The sequence below is a fragment of the Populus nigra genome, chromosome 3, assembly GCF_951802175.1.
Source record: "Populus nigra chromosome 3, ddPopNigr1.1, whole genome shotgun sequence".
Lineage (NCBI taxonomy): Eukaryota > Viridiplantae > Streptophyta > Magnoliopsida > Malpighiales > Salicaceae > Populus > Populus nigra.
The window spans coordinates 10,873,230-10,895,526 of NC_084854.1; the positions used below are offsets into that span (position 1 = coordinate 10,873,230).

The following is a 22,297-nucleotide window of genomic DNA, read 5'->3' on the forward strand; positions in this document are numbered from 1 at the left end:
CTGGTTACTGCCATTGTAGTTAGTTACAAAACACATAAATTTCAGATTATATGCAACACAATTAATTATTCATTGGAATTCTAATAACTACCAAAGCAATTAAAATAATTAAAAAGAGTAAAGGAGGGCAATCCCTTACCTTGATCTTCTTCTATACAAGCTCTCAAGAATTCAAATCTCACTTCAAATGTTTCTCCTACAACTTCCAAACATAAACCATAAATATTCATTTAACATATACGTCCAACTATTTGTCTAACAATAAATTCAATCCAATACATAAATTCATACATTTTAATCTTCCCAAAATCCCCAATTAATGTTCTATATATCAAAACCAATATACAATAATGATAATCACATTTAAGTATTCTTAATATCATTAAAACATCAAAACTAACACAATCTCATTCATTTTGACCAATTTCCAAAATTTCAATATTTCACTACATATATAAAACAACTAAATACTTAATAATCCTCGTTAAAACATTCAACAATATTTTCAAGTATTCCTAAACATTCATTGGACTATTTATTTTCATTTTTGTTCCTTCTATATTTTTAACATCAAAGGTTCGAACCTATTTCCTATACTTTCGAACATATTTCATAGCATGACAACATGCATTTAATATAAGAGTTTATTTTCTTTGTAAATTTCTAAGGCTTTTTCCATCGTCCATAAGCACTTAACATTATAAAAGATATATATCACACACCATCTGACATTCCCCACTTTACCTAAATACATATTTAATCATGAAATTCACCCATACTAATAAAATCTTCTCCAAACATAATTTATCATGTCTACACTTTTAAGTAAACATATAACATTAAAAATTTTAACCTAATTTTCATACATACCTACCACATCAATTTAGACAATTGAACCAACATTTACAATTTATCATAACTACTAACTTTCAAGCACTTTTATTTAAGAAAACATAAATGCAACACCCAAGTCTAATTAGCCAATTCACATAAAACTTAAACATTTTTCCTCTATCTCATTATTTTCATATAGTTTAACCCATAATTGTGCATGGTTCAATTAATCATTTATACATCTTAATTTAAAAAAATATATACTTATTCTTTCTAATATATAACACAACATACAAAACATTTATTTAAATCTAAATTCTACTTTAATTTTCATTTTTTCTTGCTTTCACATTAATCCTCCAATAGATATATCAATTTCAAACTTTTCAACATTCACAACTAACCATTTAATCAAAATAAATAACAATAATAAATTTTTAAACTTTCTTAGCACATGACCAAACATTATATCATAACAAATATCCTCACACATACATGCACACACACACAATCCAATTTAATATTCACATAAAACTATGACATCCTTTCTTCTTTTTCTTCTTCTTCTTCTTCTTTCTATATGGCCATAAATGTACCAATTATAAAGCCAATTATTCTTGTCTTGCTTTTATGTTTCGATTTATTTATTTTCTTATTTCATATACCTTTTTAAACTTTTTAAACTTCCATATATCCATCATATCACACACACATCAAGTCACAATTTCATTTTCATCCATTAATTTTAAGACATTTCAATAATCTATGTATATTTACATTACAACACACAAACACACATACAATTCCCTTATATTTACTCTCATCTTTCTCTAACAAGTATCCAAATTAATAAGGCCACTAAATTTATTAATTCAAAGCCTTCCATTATCTTAACAATATTTTTCCATTACCAAAGTATTCAAACCTCTAGTCCACATCCTTTCCAAACACATATCTTTAATATAAAAATCTTATTCCTTAACAACTTCTTTTCCAAAAATATCTCTCACATCATTTTTCCAATCCTAACATAAGTCAATTTTTTCCCATCTTTTCCTCTAATAACATTCATCACATACCAATTTAACAAGATGATAAACAATTAAACATCCCCTCCCCAAGTATCCATCATGGTAGACCCTAGTCTAATAACCATCTCTATTTATTTTTTCTTCAATTTTAGTCAACTTCTACTCTATATAGCATTCATTCTATGTCAAATTAACAATTTTACAACTAAACACACTTTTTCTCAATTTTTCTTTCAAGAACCCTTGAAAGAAACTTTAGGCATTTCTTCTATTTTTATGACTAAACACTAAAACAATGTAAAAGTTTATGAAAAAGTATCTTACCAATCCATTTGAACTTCATTTCCAAGGTTTCTTTGCAAGCTCTCCCTCTAATTCTTCTTCCTTTTTTAAATTTCTTGTTTCTCTCTCTCTACTTTTTTTACACTCCTAATTCATTTTCTCTCTAAGTTTTATATCTTAAATTGGTCTTTCTTAACAAAAATCACCCTTACATATTCATTAGCATAAATTTTTGAAAGAACAAGCACTAGATTGGAAGAAGAATAATGAACAAAAATCAAGTCTCCTCTTCTCTTTAATGGTTGTCGGTTAGAAAAATGGCAGTGAGGAGAATTTTGCTAAAATTATACAATATCATTAATGAGTCAATGTGTTAATTTATGTATTTTTTTTTTGTCAGACCATCGACACTCTTGCAAGGCCTTTCCAAACTATGATTGACCTAAAATTTTAATCTAAGATAAAATATATATATATATATATATATATATATATATATATATATATATATATATATCAAGAGACCCCTCATGAAATTTCAGCTGGATTCAACGATTAGATTGAAATAGACAATAGACATAATTATGCTAGAATCTAAATTTTCTTAGTCAACATTTTCTTGGATTTTATAAAAAGTATTGGATCGACTAGAGAAAATTATCAGGAAGAAATTTGACTTAATATAATATAACAATTACAAGTACTATTAAACCAGTTTGATAATTTTACTGGTAAGTAGAAAACAGAGGATTGATGTAGTTGATAAGTTACTAACATATATGTAACAAGATATTATGCAGATCAATGACAAACTTGTTCAACTCAGTTTGGACATCAAACAACTGCATCAGTTTATGGCTGGTGATGATGAGGAATAGAATTGGTGCCAAACCAAGGGAGAGACAAAGATGCATGCAAGAGAAGGGAGAGGAAGCAAGCAAGCTAATAGCCAGCCAAACCCCACTAGGAAAAAAAATGTTGTTATAAAATTTTATTTATTTTTTAATTAGTAATAAATATTGGATTTTAAATATTATGGTCTATAATAACTATGATATTCTTTTCAGTATAGGAACCTTTATATTGGATACTTAATGCATTTTAAACTTGAGCATGTAGTTGCATAACAATATCTAATACATAATAGTTCTTGAACATATTATGAACTATTAGGAAGCAACCTATACATTTTTATGTTATGAACTATTTGTATGAAACATGTTAGGAACTAATAGGATATTGTAACATAAATATTATTAACCATTCACATGCTACATAACATTGTTCATTTGAACTTACAAGAATACTTTAATGAAGTATTTGTTTATGATCAAATTATATGAACTACTTGAATATTAATTCATCCTTATTATATTTTGTCACAAATTAGCCAAAGAGAAAGATTGTAACTATCAAGATATATGGCATGGATTAGTGAAGAACTATTTGTATTGTTAAAGATAAATTTGTTTAAATTGTTAGTTTATCCAAATAAGATAAAGAATTATTCAAGTTTATTTTATTAGTTATAGCAAGATTATTTTTGTAATTTCCTAGTTTGTTTGGATAAATTATTTAGGAACTTCAAATAGGTTTTATCAAAAGAAAATAATTACAAATTTATCCAAAGATAACTATAAAAGAAGTGTTTTTATAAAACATGAATATCAATCTGTTAAGAAGATAACAGACTAGAAAGGTTGAAGATGATATTCTTATCCTTATCACATGGATATTCATATAAGGAAGGACAATCCGAAACATAATTATGGTAAGAACACAATAGGTAGAGCAGCACTTGCAGTCGAGCAAAAGTGCTTATCATGGGTTTGCCTATCCTAGATAGTTTTTTTTTTTTAATCTTTTGAAAAGTTCTTCAAAAGATTTTCCCTTAACCAAATAACTCGTTCATTTAAGATTGGATTTTTTTTTGTTTCATGATTCAACATTGAGTTAGTTTGAAAACTGAGATTCATAATTTTTTCTATTTTGAAGTCTATTAGGTTATGACATTTGCATGATCTGGCTCATGAGATTTAGTTGTCTTACCTAGGTTCGCTGAGTATTTTTCTACTATTTTTTTAGTTGTTTTTGTTTTTTATTTCATTGTTTTATTTTTGGATTGTGCAAAATTGAACATTATATTTTATTTACTTGGGGTTATCTCATCCTCACGACTTAGATCTCGGGTTCCGTATGTTAACTCAAGTTGACTTAAATTTTTTTTTTTTTAATTTTATCATTTATTATTAGGTTGTCTCGGAATTTAGAATTGGTCTTTAATAATTAATATATATATATATATATATATTATTTAAAGAATTAATAATATTGATGAAATAATGTTTGGAACAACACAATTAATAATATACGATGACATAATATTTGAAATAAAGCCATCTTTAACCAAAAAAAATAAAATTATCAGGATGATTGACAGTATATTATATTGTTTTTAGTATTACAATTAGGTGGTGTCCTTAAGTTCCCATCTCCCGGATAAAGCCAAGTCCAAACCCATATCTTGCGTCTATTCACAGAGGTAACGGATAATGCATTAGGTGCACTCAAGGAGAAAACATGAGATATTGAAGAGAACATCCAGACATGGTGAAAAATAGCTCACAAGGAACTCAGCACAAATAAAATAAAAAAAGACTAAAAAAGAACACACTTTTATTGAAAATAGATGATGCTTTGACTGGTTTTACACTGCTGTACACACTCACATCCTCAGTTGTACAATGCACCTAATTTTTCTTCATTCTCAAGCCCCTACTCTCCAATGAAAACAATTTGATTTAATCCGAAAATGAAAAACAAAAATTCAAGCTCTCAATCAACCTGTGGCCATAAAAGAATACCATAGAGCTAACTCAACCCAAAAAATAAAGGAAAAAAGTAAATATAAACTAGACATTCAAACCACCATATGGGGGGGGGGGGGGTGTAGAAGGGGAAACGGGAAAAATCTCTGATTTTGTTTAATCAATCGAGAAAAGAAGCTTCCTGGGGGCAGAAGCAGCTAAAAATGCACTGATGCCGTCCCTTTTAAATTCTGAGAAACCAAGTTCGTCCACTGCAGCAAGAAACAAAAAGTGTGGCATTTAGAATATTAACGGAACTAATTGACGATGCCATATAACTTTTGCACAGGAAGAAATTTCACAGATTCACAAGCAAGCCTTTTCCACCTGCAATCTCAACAGCAGGGAGCTGGAGGAAAAGCTGAGGTACGAGGGAGACTCAAAACAGTTGAAGGGCCATTTTAAGCTTATTCTGCTTCCATTTAGGCAACTTATAGAAGGCATATTTTGCCATCCCAAATTTCTCCCTAAACTCAACTGCTGACAGGTAAGTCTGCATGCAATTGAACAGAACTATCTCAGAACAAAGTCAATAACGAAAGCTTAAGAAAAAGTATCATCAACTGTTCATATTTTACCTCTCGCTTGGTCACATCAATTTCAGTTGCAGGATCTGACGAGTTAACTTTAAGGCTTTCATATGGATAAATTGGGAGACCTTCCTCATCTTCAGCTTCATCTTCTTTCACATCCTCCTGTATGGTTAGGGATTCTATTCTGCTGCTCATAGAGTTCTCTTTGGAGTTTGACTCAGGTGTCAATTTTGGTGCCTCAGGGCTCGCTTCAGACATTGCAAGTAGCAATATCAAAATTATGTACCAATTACAGATTTGAGATTCAGCAGAAAATAGCTTACAAGAAGCTCAAAGATACATACCTTTGACAGACCGAGGCATAATAACTTGTCGTGCTGGTGGTGGTTGTTCAAAACTTGCAGTAAGTGCTGCAATAGCTGAAGAATTGGAAGCCAGTTTTGCTGAATCAGGGCTCACAGACTTTGGATATACCTTTCTAACAACTGGTGGTGGAGTTGAAAGGTTTCTGGCACTAGGGCTCTCAAAGTTAGCAGCTAGAGCGCTAAAAGCTGGAGACCTTCCCCTCACACGAACTCTGTCAGGGCTGAAAGACATGCTTCTGGAACGCTGTGATTTGTCAGGTACACTGGACCTGCCTCCATGTGATACAGGTGTTCTGCGTTTGGGTTTCTAAGAACACATAGTACATGTAATCAGAAATCAAATCTAAATTGAATGGTGGTAACAATAATATATGGGAACTAAAATCAGTAAGCATGTCAACGAATTGTTGGATTCAATGAAGAATCACAAGATATTGCAAACTTGATAGGCTCAGAAGGTAGAATTTATGAGCTCTTCAGAAATTTCACAGCTATCCTTTTCTTTTCTCATTCATTGGTTGTCAATTTATTGTTGGTGTGGAAAAAAAATGCTAGCTCAGATCAGTAACCAATGGAGCTAACATTAGAACAATTGCACCAGCCTTCATCTGTGTATTTTGTTCCACACCTTTTACTGTATGGTTCTGAGCAGGAAAGGGCATATTCTTGCCAATAGTTTTGTTTTCATATATATATATTTATTTATTTTTCGTTGAATCCAACAATTGCACTAGCCTTCATCCTTTTCTTTTCTCATTCATTAGTTGTCTATTTATTGTTGGGGTGGAAAAAAATGCTAGCTCAGATCAGTAACCAATGGAGCTAACATGTGAACTTACATCAATCTAAACCTAACATAAATCAAGATAGAACAATTGCACCAGCCTTCATCTGTGTATTTTGTTCCACACCTTTTACTGTATGGTTCTGAGCAGGAAAGGGCATATTCTTGCCAATAGTTTTGTTTTCATATATATATATTTATTTATTTTTCGTTGAATCCAACAATTGCACCAGCCTTCATCCTTTTCTTTTCTCATTCATTAGTTGTCTATTTATTGTTGGGGTGGAAAAAAAATGCTATATTTCAATTAAAATCAAAATAGTAAGTTTCCAAATCAACAACAGTAAGAATTTAAGATTACCTACATACTATTGCTTTAAACAACAAGAGATCCATGTTTGAGATCAAAGAAATGAGATTCTTGAAAAGATCAAAGATGTGAAGAAAGATGAACATCCTACCAATATAGATTAAAGATGCATGAAGCAAATATGCAACTAGGAAAACTAACTACATGATATTCTGAGATATTTGTTCACAGTATAACAGAACTGTAAGTATCTTACATCTGAAAGTGTAGTACCCCCATTTTTCACAATCGCAAGTTTCCTTTGGAATGAGTTTCCATGCATCTGCATCCAAATGAAAGCTCTAAGATCTCACACAGAAACCTAAAATATATGCTGATTGCTTAACAAGAATTGTAATTTAACTCACTAAAGATTTTGCAGAATCCCATGTGAAGAAACGTGTGAAGAATGGCGGCTCACTCCCTTCCATAACAATATATATTGGAGTTTCACTAGATAACTTCTCTAACAGAAAATCATGCTCAAGAAATTTCTGTAGAAAGTGGAACAAAAACGAAATTAAAACATAGCTGATATGAGCAGTAAATTATTGTAAACTGGTTGCATGACAACCTAACCAAGGCTCAAGCCAAGTCACACTTAATTTAGTTTTAGAGCTATAAATGATTCAACTGGTTGAGTGGCAGTCAAGAATGGCCATCAGACCAAAAACTTGCAAAAAGTGCAAGCTTCAACTGTCAAAGTAATGCATAATTACTGCATCTAACTATCTAATCGATGATACCTCTCCAATAGTTAAGGCTTGCAGTTTGCTCTTGGAGTCAACCTGTTGTCCCACCCAGACAAAGATCTCAGAGTGAGAATCCAAGATGAAAATATCTTCAGTCATTAAATCATCCTGGGTGAAGTTGTATATCTCAGACACCTGCAATAACAAGAACTTGTTATAATAGCCACCGCACAGAACTAAAGTACATAAGAGTCTTGTGACAAAGTACTCATTAGAAAAAATCTGAAAACTGACTACCCTTCCAGATCCATAGCTCGAATACATAAAGTGAAATGAGAATTTTAAAGATGATCGCAGCTTTAAAATAAGCAGGAGTTTGGATAACACCTAGAGAGTTGTATGACCCTGGAATTGATTGACTAGAAAGTAAATATACCTTCAGGTTTCCTGCAGATGAGCGTGAATTTTTGCAATAACAAAACCATGAGAGAAAAGGGAAAGAATTAGACTTCTAAAATACGTGAAAAGCAGCACAACAAATCTCAAAACCAGAAAGGTCATTTTCCCTACCTTTTGAGAATATGCATGAGAATAGGTGTGGATCGCTTTCACCTTCCCTTGCAAGTTTTTGACTAGGATATTCAGATTTTCCTCCTAACAAATCCCAAAAATGTTCAGTTTCTGAACCTTCCTTTTGTGGTTTTGACTGCATATTTGGCTGCAGAAATTTCACAGGCAAACAAGAGATGACTATTAAAAGAGGCCAGATTACACCAAAATAATCTGAGAACTAAAAATGAGCTTTATGCATACAACATACAATTTTTAAAAATGAAGTATACAAGAATCTAATTTGATATAAAATAATTCTTAGATGAGTTGATGAGCACATTCACCCAGAAAAATGATGTATCTCCATGTAATTGTATTATCCATTCCGGATAATTAGTTAAGCAAACAAGAAGAAATCTGATACGCTATATTAATTTACTTAAAGAACTTATTTGGAAGAAATATCAAACCTTTATCAAATCCAGCTGCCTTTCGATAAGTTCCTGGTCCTCTGAACTAGTAAGGTTTCCAGACCATGTAAAAACAGAGGAGTCATTATGTAATATGTAACAGTAGGAGGAATTCAGTGATGATGCAACCTGATTGGATTCAATGTACAGATGAAGAAAAATAAATATCTTATATACACAACAATACAGAACTTGAAAATCTAAAGACTAGACAAAAATTAGATCCATAACCAACATGTTACAGAACTTGAAAATCTAAAGACTAGACAAAAATTAGATCCATAACCAACATGTAGCTCATGACCAAACTCCAAATTGTACCTGACACGGCTAGAATAATGTCAAGAAGTATTAAAAAAAAAAAGAATAAGACCAAGAGGCATTTAGGGGAAATATTTTTGGTAATACCATATTACTAGGACCTGTTTAAAAAATTTATACACTAGTTATTTAAACTGCTCACTTTGAAATGTACAAAACAGATTCTAATATAACAGAGTCTTATTAAAATTTGAGTAAATTTAGCAAAGAATTTTACACTAATTTTGGTATGTCAGATTAATTTTGAATCCTTTTCCTTATTTCTCCATTTCCCTTTTCCTAATGAGAAGACTTGTGCAACTCAGCCTGGTCATGCAATTCAATTCAGGAAATGTGTTGATACATTCATGGCCACTTCCACAACTCAAAAGCAATGAACAAAAGATTATGGATATCTGTATCCTGTAAGTATAAATTGGCCAGGGATGAAAAAAGGCAATCAAGAGTCAGGATAAAAATAGAGTAAAGATTAAAAATATTAAGACATTCAATATTACACTGAACAACAAGCTGTAGCAAAAATGATAAAGGCATGACATACTGGTTCAACTTGTAGAGCTTGCATATTATCAGGTCCAGAACCCTGAACCTTGAATAATGCAATGCCTTCCTCCTTGTATGTCTCATCTGGGAGTTCATTCTCTTCAATATAATTCTTGTATCCAGAGCTATGACCTCCCTGATAAAGTTTACAATTAGCTGATTTGGTTGAAAGTTGGAAAAAAAGTTAAAAACTAAACTATTGTCACTATAAATTCTTGATTGAAGTTTCATCAGGTGTATCACAAACCTTGAAGACAAGGAAGCTCTGGAAGATTGAAAAGAACTGAATTGGTTCATTTCCTTCATAGATTCGAACCTAAGAATTACTAACAAAATAGAATCAGAAAGGTACCAAATGTGAACAGAAATCTCCTGGTTACAAGACAGCAATAATTAAAGGAAAAAGAATACCACCTGGGCAGGTAGAAACTTTAATGATTCAACCATCTTGTTCACCAGTGAAATAGCAGAAGCTCTTTCCTCCTATTTTTCAATGTGAGATATATTATATGAGGGTAAACTAATAGGTACCATATATCAGTGCATAGAAGATGTAGCATTACAAAACTTCTAGAAAGGGCAAAGAAGGCAAGACAAGGCCTCTAATTCATGTTTACCAAAGTATATAAAAATCTGGGTTTTGCACATAAATAATGAATTCTAGCCTGCACAGAGCACCAATCCTGCTTTCAGCAGAATACCATACGCAGGAAAAAAGTGTGCATACGTAATCATCCATTATTCAAATTTAAGAGTTAATTTTCCAACATATGACAATGCACCATTTTCCATTCAACAGAAACAACTGTTGAGATTAAAAAATAGAAATCATTTATTTTTCTGAACCAAAATTGATAGTTATTTCCACATCCGATTTAGCTTAGCAGACGCCTGACCAATGAATTGGCAAATATATGATGATAAACAGATTTTAACAGTTTCTATACCACTCAAAATGAGAGTCATTGAGAAAAAAACAGTTTAAAAGAAGCAAAGGAGCCAAAAAAAAAAAACTCTTAAGCTGGTGGAAGTTAAAAAGACAAGAAAGCAAAGCCATGAAGCCTTATGCAAGGATGTACATATGGATGTTACGAATTACCAAATGTTTGTCTCAACAATGCCAATACCACAATTAATTATGCACATTAATGCAAAGATTTATTTGTATTAAAAGTCCAGGAAGATTCTGGCTTAAACAGAATCATTGGTGAGCAGTATGAACAAGCTGTATTTGTGCTAAGAAAATTTCATATAAACAAGCTATATTTTATGCTCAAACACTTTCACTTTCCCCAATAAGCATGAGATCTCAAAGCTTAATGAGTGAAATGGAAACAAAACAAATAAAGCCATAATAGCATTCCACAGTGGACCCTAGAATGCCCCACTCCTATTGTGACATGTTCCTAAGGTATTAGTGACAGCACCACATACTCAAAATGAAATGGGGGGACAAGTTAGTATAGGATGCCTGAAATTTACCTTAACACTCTTCTTCCCAAACCATGTTCCTATAAGATATTCCTCCCTGTCTTCTCCTGGATATGAATACTGAAAAATGTAGCAACCTCCACTGTAAAATTTTGACTGGTCTGTAGCAGGAATGAGAACCTTCTCCTGGCCATTTACACTCCAAACCTGTGCAATCACAATGGAGCTATAATTAGAACTTAATCAAAAAGCATTTTCTGTGGATATGACTTGTGTATTATGAAGCATGGTTAGTTGAGAGGAATAAGAGAGAACATAAATTTGATTTTTGAGAGGAACTGCATTCAAACATACATATCTAAAATACTTAAAAAGCATTTCAGAAATACTTGGAACCCTTGATTTTCTGACAAAACCATATATGAAAGACTTGAGCTCTAATCATTCTGAAATTCAAACAAAATGCATCTCTTAAAATTATATTTTTCATGCATTTTTTGTTTGAGATAAGTTGCATATTCTGAAATTATATCCTCTAGTTTCGCTACTTCATTACACATTCCAAAATTAATTTTGGAGAACTACTCTTTCAGGTATCCCATATATCTTTTACCCTAGAGCTCCAACTCATGTTCAACTAAGGATGGGATTTTCTTTCTTTTAAATAATAAAATTATAAACAATGGGTCTCATGCCAGTCCTAGAATCCAAAGTCCAAACCTAATAGATTGACAAACTAGGACAACACATACAGCACCTGCAAATTTCCAGTAACATCAATGTACGGTTGAGGTTCTTCTTTAGCAGGAGCAGTTTTTAACAGACCCTTGACATTAACCCCCTGGCGTCTTAAAAGAGCTGCAGATTCATTGAAAAGAAGATCCATGAGCATTGGAAAATGGTGACAAGAATGAATGGTAGTTAAAACTAATGATGATCAAGATTACTTCAGGAATGAAAACAAGATACAAGAATAAGATCTATGAGATAATTCAACTGCTGACCTGCAACTTTGCCTCTACCATCCTCAGACACAGTCACATTAGTTGTTTCGGGCCATGATTCAAATTTTGATCTAAACATCACAGTCTCAAACCCCTCAATTACACGAACAACACGGGATTTTGGTCGTTCAACAGCTCGGACTAACTCCTGATCAGCAAGATCAACAAGCAAAGAAAATTGAGAAGTTATATCATTGCAGACATTTTATAATCTCTGCATTGAAGAAGATGGGATGAAGTATTACTTCTGCTGCTACACTGGCACTTTTCCTTTCATCAAGAGGAGTGTTTCTCCCCATCCATACAAACACTTCCGCTCCACAATCTAGAATATAACACTTATTGGTGTCTAGAAACTCCCTTGTCAAAGAATCAGTTTCAACAGGTTCTGCCTGCCCCTTCTCAACACTTTCATTGAAAACATTTTTTTTTGTCAGAACTACATCATTATTGTACATGATAGTTCATCCACCACATCTTTAAAGATCTATCTTAATGGAGAAAATCAAATCATAGGTATTGATTGCCATGTAATTTTCGTTCATTAGCTCCAAATAATCAACCCCATCAGGTTCTTCTCCCTTCCAAAACTTGGAAGGCAACACATATGTTAATTAGAATAAAGTAATTCTGTTAAAACTATAGATATTACTATTGGGTTCAATAATCAGTAATTCACTAAATCTTATTTTTAACGCAAGAGAGCAAAAGAAAGGTTTCAGTATCTAATTATACAGTTTTGGTAATATTTTTGCAGGAAAGAAATGTGATTCACGCTAGCTGTTATGTTATTTTTCATAGAAAATCCTCGAACACTTCATAGAAGATGAAAAGGAGAAAGCTACCATTCAAGGAAATGACGCACAAGGATATATCTATTTCCACTAAATGATAACAATTTGTAGAGTAGAGAAGAATTATGGCATGCAAAGACATGTCATTGGGGAAAGAAATTTGAGACGAAACAAGAAATTACCAAAACAGCTTGGTAGAAAGAGAAACATCAGTCTTATCCTCATCACTAGCTGTTTTTCTTGGAAGTGGAGCAAAGCCACCAAAGAAACCCCAGAACTCTCCAGTTTCAGCATCAGCCATCAATTTTCCATCCTCTATGTGAAAAGGACAAATAATTAAGACTCAACAAGCAATAGCCGTTAAACTATCAAATATAGAGTCTCCAGTCTAATTCTCCACTCACCAACAGCAGCCACCTCACATTTTCCATCATGATAAGTATCTTTGATGTACTGGACCACTTCTAAAGCTTTAGCTCTCTCTTGAATGGATGAGTTGGAACCATTAAATTGAAAAATTTTTGACTTCGTATCAAGAATAAAAATATCATCATGGTTGAGTGAGGATCGAGCAAAAGGAACCTGCCAAAGTTTGAAGCTTAATATAGAGACATAACGATTGATAATATTAATAATTATTCCTCATAAATACAAAATCAAATTTCAGACTTGCCTCGTTCACATGGACAACATGTTTTCCTGTGCAAACAAACAAGCACGTCTGGTGTTCCTCAGCCTCAGGATGTTTGAAGCCAGACGCAACTCCACCTTTTTGTGGTATAATACATGGTTTAAAATAAGATAAGAACTTCTCTGTTTCATGGCCCTGTACTTCACGATACTGTACAGCACGGCCTCCAAGAGCGGCATCTAGTTCAACTGTTTTAATGGCAGCAGCACCTGCTTCATCCTATTTAAAAAGAGTGTGGTCACAAGACCAAAATCATGGACACAAATCTGTTGATGCAAAGCATCTAGAATATGAAAAACAGTGACTGACCTGAGAGGTATCTTTACCTAGCCAATAATGAATATCATGACGTAAGGAACCGCTTTTTAGTGCAGTCGTCTGCAGAGAGAAAACAAACATTGCATCATACAATACAAATTCATGAAAAGCTTCACTCTGATATATCACAGAAAATTGAAGATCCAAAAAATAAAAACAGAGAGAGAGGGAGAGGGAGAGAGTAAGAAATAACTATATCACTCACTCAAAAGAACAGTCTATGCCATCGATAGGAATAATAAGTGAATCCTCTAAAACAGAATGGATGATTGATATCAAACAGCGAAGACTCAAAAGAGAAGCAAAACACCTGCCAGTCTCTTTTGCTTTTCTCTTTTCAGATTCAAATGTTGGAGAAACAGTCTTTCTTCCCATTCATACTCAGCAAGACCTTAATCAGCCAATTCTTGTTTCCCCCATTTCTCTGTCTATCAAAGGCTATATTCTATTTTCTGCTCACTCAAAATTACTTCTTAGTGTATCATTTGTTCACTACTTTCTTCCATATTCACCAAGTCAACTTACTAATTAGTACAGACAAATTAAAAAGGACATCAATGCACCCCCCCCCCAAACTTCTACCTGATTGATCTTCTTTCTCACTATTAAAGCTAGTGGAGAGAGCTCCAAACAAAATCAGATAACCAACAATTTACCCAATCATATGATCATATGAACCCTTCTCCTTTTGCAACCATTTATAGAACAAACAAATGCAGATGCAGATGCATGCACACACACACAAGAAGCACAATGAATAGGAAACAAAACACCAACCTGCAAAATTACATAGGAGTCCCCCATAAAAAAATTTCCATGAGAGGACTTCGGCACCGGAACAGGACGAAAGTTTTCAATCCGCCATATTTCAAGTCCACTATATTTGTCAAGGAATGGTCTTGCAGAGATAGAACAATTGAAAACTATATCTATCTAAGATTAACACAGGTGGTTGTAATAGTTCACACCCCTTGAGTTACTATGCAACTAAAATACAAGCCACATTAAAGGAAATCAGAACTTTCAGAAAGTGCAACTCGCAAAAAAGAATTTCATAAGTGAACAAAGATAAAAAGATAACTCAAATATGGTTTATATTTTGTCAAACAAAGGATACGCCTTTTGTCCAGCTCCCTGAAAGGCTGAGTCTAAATCTCTCATGGACACAGCCATACTGTTTCTGCTCTTCAATTATTTGGATGGCCACAACTTCAGGCTGAATATAGAGAAAGGATTACCCTGAAATGAATTGGCATCATTTATATTAGTTAATGGAATGGAAAAGAAAGGATACAAACTACTTGAAAAGGCACAAGTAATGAAACAATTTCAGGCAACGACTCTATACTCTATAGAATGGAGAGGAGGTGGGACTCGGAAACTTCTTGGTGTGAGGCAAACAAAATAACTTCGCAATTAAAATAGAACAAAGTCAAAAACAATTCAGACTCCATGCCTATTAGTACAATTTAAAGGAAGAACATGCAAAATAGGTAAAGGATCATAATAAATCTGAACATGCTTGTGTGACTTAATTTTAATAAGTATGACGGATCTGAATCATTTTCAGATTGATTAGCTGCTCAACATGAATCCTTCAATACTGACAATGCATGCTTAAACATATCTCATCTCCAACACTGAGCATCGATACAAAAAACTTGTCTCTGGAAAAGGAGGACACTAACAGGAAACTGTTTAATAACACTTTGCAGGAACCTCTTAAACAGTGGAAACACATGCCTTTAAGGATGTGTGTCAATGGCAGAAGCTCAGAAAGTATAAAATTTCCCAAGGTAAGTCATCTAAAATAATTCTGGAATTGAGAATAGCCCCATTTACACTGTAATGCTTCATAGCCAAATTCAAAGTTTACCATAAGAACGTTATACAGATGTATGCATCTGTTTAAAATCTGTTTCTGACTCTGATGTTTCAACAGAAGTTTGCAGTCTCAAATTTGTTTTCACATTGCATGTTGTTGTATCCTATTCCTGAATCCCAGACAAAGAACTTTGGTGGATGATATTGTCATTCAATTTTTAGAAACTAAAAACTATGAAATTCCAGATACATATGTACTTACTCATACCTTTTGCAGATTGAGTATCAGTTTCAGCAATTCAACATGTTTTCCCATTTCTAAGATATAATCAGTAACTAAGTTCCTATCATCACATCTCTAGAGGAAACTGCATAATCACATTCTAGCATCCTTAGTCACCTCATAATACTACGATCATTTGCTTTTTGCTCAAGTTCTTAGCTTCCAAAAAGTATCAAAGAACTTCATTCTCAGCAGGATAGATGGTGCAAGCAACTGGAAGATCGATGCTATAAATTCTAGACTTGTTTTTAGATTAATAAAACACAACATGCCAATGCCATTCAGCATATCAACTAATCCAACTAAAAGCATGGCTATCTGAAATGTGAAATTAGCCTCAAACTAGGTATGTCTGTCAATTGGTTCTATCTCCCATTTACTCAAGCCAATCACATTAGTGCGTGTTTGGTATTGTGATATAAGATACTTTTTAAAAATATTTTTCATTTGAAAATGCATCAAAATAATAATTTTTTTTATTTATTTTTGATATTAAAACATCAAAATCATTCAAAAATACCAAAAAGCATTAATTTAGTGTTTTATTAGGTGAAAAATAATTTGAAAAGCAGATTATAACACAAAAACAAAAACCAACCCTTTTCTGCCCATCTAAGTAGAACCGTACATCAAACAGTTCAATGTTTTGGTATATACTCGCATGGTGGTATTAAGTAGGCAACTAACCAATAAATGGAAAATCCCAGACAAAATAATATTATAAAAATGACACAAAAACCAAGACAATGCCATAATATGAAATCAATAAACCCGGATAATATGTGAGTCAAAACATGGAATCACAACTAGAAAACATTTGGCACACCAACCAATGATCAAAGCAAAACTACTCATAGAAGAGAAGAATTTGACGAGAAAATCTATAACAAAACATTAGAAAACGAAATACTAACCAAACCTACATTGAAAATCCAACAAAATAAACCTTCCAAAATATCGAAATTCAAAAACAAACAATATTTTACTAAACCACACATCAAAAGATGCAATTTTGGCTGGATCAAGTAGCCTACCATTGCCAACATAAGCTAACGTAACCAAGATCAATGAAAGGACCAATCTAAAAACACCAGATCAAACCCAGAGCACCCAAAACCAAAAAAAAAAAAAAACTGTAAACAACAAAATCTTGCTACTTTCAATACGAACAAGAAAACCCCACATGTCAAACATCCACAGAGGAACCAAAATTGTGGTCTACTTTAATGGATTCAGCAAAAGGGATGATAATTAAGAAACACAGATACTAAAAAAAATGGGAAATTCACAATCGTGACATGAAAATACCTGGTGTATGAAGCCGATAATCCAATAAAGAACCAACCCCAGATCCAATCTAATCACAAAAATTAAGAGAAGATTAGAATTTGTTTTTAATTTTTCTTGTTTTAGCTGCCAAGACAGAGAGAAGAGGAGAGAAAAGCTGGACAGGCTTAAAAAAAAGGGGAGAGAGAGGGAGAGAGAGGTGGGGGCCTAAAGAGAAGAAGAAGAGGAAGAATAGGGAACGGGAGAGAGAGAAGGGAGTTGGAGGGAATGATGAGTTGCCAGGCGTGCTTATCACTAACGGCAACAAAAGCCACCCCACGAGAACACATGAACTCTTTCTTTCTACTTATTTTTGCATTTTCCTATTTTAATTAATTAAAATATCTAGTCAAGATTCTAACACCGAATACTATTGAGAAATTTGGAGAAGAAAAAGATTTTATTATAAATATTAGAAATCTGGGTTTCATTGTCCATTGCTGTTTTTGTGGTATAAACATGCATTGGTTGCTGTATTTTTAAGGGTTCAATTGAAAGTAAATTAAATCGATAAAAATGAAATATAAAAAAGAAAAGGTTAATGTTCCTTTATGACTTCATCAAATCTAGTAAATAAAGAAAGAACAGTTACAGCATGTTAACAAGAACAACATGACCTCAATCTAAGTTAAGTTAGGGTCGGCTATACATGATATTTTTTGTTAATCTGCATGCCAGAGGTAGAATTTACTGTGTTTGTTGTCGATGTCAGAATCTATTATGTTCTTGTGATATACAAATGTTCAAGTAAAGAACAGGGCATCGCAAATTTAATGGATAGAAGGGAAAGTACCTTTGTGAGTTCATCCATCTTTTTTACAGGTAGATTTCTTTCTGTAAACAGAATTTAAAAAAAAATGCTACTTATAATAGAAAAATGAGGAAAAGAAAAGAGATGGCCCGAGAGTGACTAGTTGGCCATGGAGAGGGCTGACTTCTGCTTTGTGAGGAAAGGGCGAGAGGGGTCGGTCGCCGCCCATCATACAACTACTTTTCAATAAGGTCATGGAACTATATTTTTAGTCAATTGGATCCTTGTTTCAACAAATTTGTCTAACACTGTTCTAGGTTGAGGAGCTAATTGAGAGAAAGGCTATGCATATTTGTTCATGGAAGGATCTAATTCATGGTTTCTGAATTTATTGGATACTCAACTAGATAAGAATATAGATTAGGAAACTAATTAAGAAAATGGTTATATGATGGGGACAAATCTCAGGTAGATCTCTTTTATTTGCGATAAAGGTAAAAGGTGGGGTTTGATTACAGGGAAGGACTAACCCACATCTCTTCTTCCTTTCTTCGTTTTATGCTCTCCCTGTCTTAGGTATCGTTACGTGACACTTCAATTCAAAAATGGACTAGAGTATTCATTTGTGTTACATTGCTGACCGGATTAATTTTTCTAATATAAAAAAATATTTAAATATTATTAATTTTTTTTTTCTAGCGATTAGCTGAAGTAGATATAGTTCTAACAAACTATCATACCTTCTGTTATTAGGCTTATCATCGTGCCGAACCCATGTGAATATGCAGTTGGTGAGCTGTCGAACCTAGTATTCTTGGGCCTATCTGCATGCCAAGCTCAATGGGGCGTGGGTCTTGCGATCTGCCAAACTCACCGCCCTTAAGTTTGGTACTGTGTCGAGCCCAAGTGGATACAGGTTTAGCTCATTGCCATACCCATTAACCATGGGCTTTGTAGCGTGTCAAGAAAAAATAGCTAAAGGTCTGAAGATCATTATAGGCTCAATATTAGACCATGAGGCTCCATTTACTTATTCTTATGACTTTTAATATATAATGTTAATGTTAAGGATATTCATCTCTTATCCCCTGTTAAAATTAATATCAAGAATATTTCATCACATATTAATGTTAATGTCAGGAATATTCATCTCTAATGAGTACTATAAGGGTAGAAAGACCTTGTAAACCCTTAAGAGGTATCTTTTCTACAGGGTTCTAAGAGTATAAATACCCCTAGAATCATATAGGTTAAAGGGTTCACATTCTTTATTCTCAACAAAAATACCTTCTTAATTTCATAGCATTTATCGTATCAAAATTAAAAACAAACACTTTTTTTCTTAAAAATAAATGTCCATTCTCTCATTTATTGTAAATATTTACTTAAAGATCACTGACTTTGTCATCTAAAGGTTCTCAAATCCTACCAAATGAGACTACCTTGCAGGTTATAGGCTTTTTACAACAAGCTACAAGTTTCATAAATAATGGAGAATAGATTATCTTGCTAGAACCTATGATTAACCTATAATCTAATCGCTAAATATATTATTCCTAAGCACTTTATATTTTGGAACATCATCAAATGGTATCGTTATAAGAATATGATTAAAAAGTCATCAATTGTTCTACCAGTACTAGTTTTTTATTATCTCTAATCACCATCAATGACAAATAACTAAGACACTCTTAGAATAGGATGTATGACAGATCTTCTTGCCATAGTGGACACTTCTGTCCAACCAAACTTTGAACAGCTTATCAACCAAGTGCAACTCTTCACATAGGTTATGTTGGCAGCTTAGAGGCAAAATCAGGTTTTGCCACCTGAACAAGTCTTAGCACCTACAACAACACCCTTTTTATAGCTCTACCATTGTAGACTGCACTAAGAACCCGCAAACAATTGCATTATCTAGAAGATTTTTGGCAGAATGACACGTTATAAGGCTTTCATCTTTAATGGTCACTAAGCCCTATTAAAGGGCGTTCACGTTGTCATGATGCTCATGCACATAACAAGTATTATCGACACTCATCTAGCCATTACGAGAAGAAGGCTAGCCATCGATCTCGTTATTCCACGCCAGAAACCTCAAACTCCTTATAACTTTATAGACATAGGAGTGAGAAAGTAGTTGCAGGGGGAGCATACACATGAAGATGTCTCCATTCTTCATTAGATATGAGATTCTCTCTTGTCAAGATAAGTGTTATGCACTTGTACTCCCAATGACTATATTTCCACCAAGATGACTTTGTACAACTATGGTAAAAAAAAAAAACATACATAAAATATATAGAGAATCCTGGAATTTGTCATCCAGAATAATAATGTCATGTGCAAGATCCTTCTTAAACCTTTAAAGGGTCAATATGTGTATGGTATTAAATACAAGGTGTAATAATTTGAAGTCAGGCTCCATTATAAGCTTTGGTGACCTTCACACCAATTGGTAGCATGGTTTAGCACAAGCATCCCAGCTAAAAAAAGTTTCACAAAATTCTTTGGGGTTACTCAAGCAGATGATGAGTCCACACGAGTATATTTGAAGAGGTTTAATAAGAAAATGATCAAGGTTGAGGAATTAATCAAGCTAATGGCTTTTAAGGCCTTGATAAATACGGTAAGAGGAAAGCTTTGTGGAAAAAGTTGTATGCTCTACCAAATAGAAGTTTGTTGAAATTAAAGCAAACCATGAAGAACTATATACAGGTGAAGAGGCAAATGTGCTATAATATATGCCTCTCTATTTCTATAAAGAAAGTCAATCAAAGAGATCTTTCAAGCGAGATCGCTCTTATAGAAGGGATAATAACCCTATTAAATGTCAAAAGAGACCAACCAGGAAACGCCTAACCTACCCTAAAATGTACACCACTATATTGAATGCCACATTTACAAAAGTCTTTACTGCCATCGAGGGTAAAGCATTTGTTCAATATCTTCCGCCCATGAGATCACCACCTAACACTTGCACTTCTAAGAAGTATTGTCTATTCCATAGGGATAAAGGACATGACACATAAGATTGTTTCACTTTGAAGAAAGAAATCAAAAGGATGATAGCTAAAAGTTATCTCTGTCAATTTGTGAAAAAGGTTTTCCATCATGGAAAAAGTAGGGAAGAGCCCTACCAATCTATTTAGGCACTATCTGAAATTAATGTGATCTTGGATAGCACTTCAACAGGGGGTGATTCCAACACCGAGAAGAGAAAGTGTGGAAAACAAGTCTTTATAGCTACTTGTTTTTAGAACCTGTGACACGAGCCCATCATCTTCACTTTAGAAGATGGAAAGGGGGTAACCTTCCTCCATAAAGATGCCCTAGTCATCTCCACAATCCTTTCTAACCATCAAGTTCATTAAGTGTTAGTGGATGATGGCAGTGCAGTTAATATCCTTTCTAGAGAAGTGATAGATAAGGATAAACCCTTTTAAGATTAACTCATGTGAAAACTCCTCTAATTTGGATAGAAGGCTCGGGCATACTAGTGAAGGGCACATTGGAGATCTCATATACTATTGGCACTCACCTTGAGTGTGTCTTTCTCAAACAAACATTCATGGACATTGACATGGCCTTGGCTTACACTGTTATTCTAGGTAGGCCTCTCCTACATCAAATCAATGTTGTTATTAGCACCAGGTACTTGTCATTAAAGTTCACTACTAAAAAGAGAGTGGCCACAGTGAGAGCACATGCCTCAAGGAAATGTGTATTTACTTGCTTTTGGGGCAAAAAGACCCTAGAATTGGACCAACAAGGGTCCTTAAAACAAAAGGTAAAGGTGAGAATCAAAGCTATTGGAACGTGGCAAACCAATAAATTTCTCTCTTTTTTGTTGTTTTTCAGTGAGTTTCTCTCTCCTTTCTCAAACCTAAAAACATTTAAAAAAATGATCATTTTGATCAAAAGAAAAAAATTCCAAAAAACAAAAGGGATTGAAATGTAGTTTCCTCTTGTTTAACAATTTGGTCTTCTCAGTTTTAGTTCTTTTACTTTCTCAATCTCAAACTATATCTCATAAAATTATGTCACAAAAAGATTTAATTAAAAAAAATTGAAGTATAATAATTAATTGAAAGAACTGGGGAGTAGTTTTACTTTTTATATAAACAATTATAGCCACCCTATTTTTTTAGTATATTTGTTAATGTTCAATCTTCTTTTTTCACCAAATAATAAGAAACAAAAAAAATTTATATTAATAAATCTTATTTATCATAACATTAAAATCCAACTT

General features: G+C 33.2%; 1 protein-coding gene across 2 annotated transcripts; it reads right to left on the reverse strand.

Annotated features, from left to right (window-relative positions):
- Window positions 1–4,806: 4,806 nt before the first annotated feature.
- Window positions 4,807–17,612, reverse strand: LOC133689255 (villin-4-like). Of its 2 annotated transcripts, none has more exons than XM_062109057.1 (24): window positions 17,277–17,612; window positions 14,979–15,100; window positions 14,639–14,738; window positions 13,853–13,921; window positions 13,526–13,762; window positions 13,257–13,434; window positions 13,035–13,167; window positions 12,304–12,466; window positions 12,059–12,206; window positions 11,812–11,912; window positions 11,106–11,261; window positions 10,038–10,106; window positions 9,871–9,939; window positions 9,622–9,759; window positions 8,760–8,888; window positions 8,308–8,455; window positions 8,174–8,184; window positions 7,792–7,932; window positions 7,414–7,539; window positions 7,263–7,328; window positions 5,892–6,219; window positions 5,593–5,795; window positions 5,342–5,507; window positions 4,807–5,226 (listed from the first exon to the last, which is right to left on the reverse strand). In XM_062109057.1, exons 2-23 carry the CDS (start codon window positions 15,032–15,034, stop codon window positions 5,394–5,396), a joined length of 2,883 nt encoding a protein of 960 aa, XP_061965041.1. In that variant the 5' UTR covers window positions 15,035–15,100; window positions 17,277–17,612; the 3' UTR covers window positions 4,807–5,226; window positions 5,342–5,393. The 2 variants fall into 2 exon arrangements, with proteins under 2 accessions (XP_061965041.1, XP_061965042.1); XM_062109058.1 differs by lacking the exon at window positions 17,277–17,612 and adding an exon at window positions 15,738–15,758.
- Between the last annotated feature and the right edge of the window lie 4,685 nt (window positions 17,613–22,297).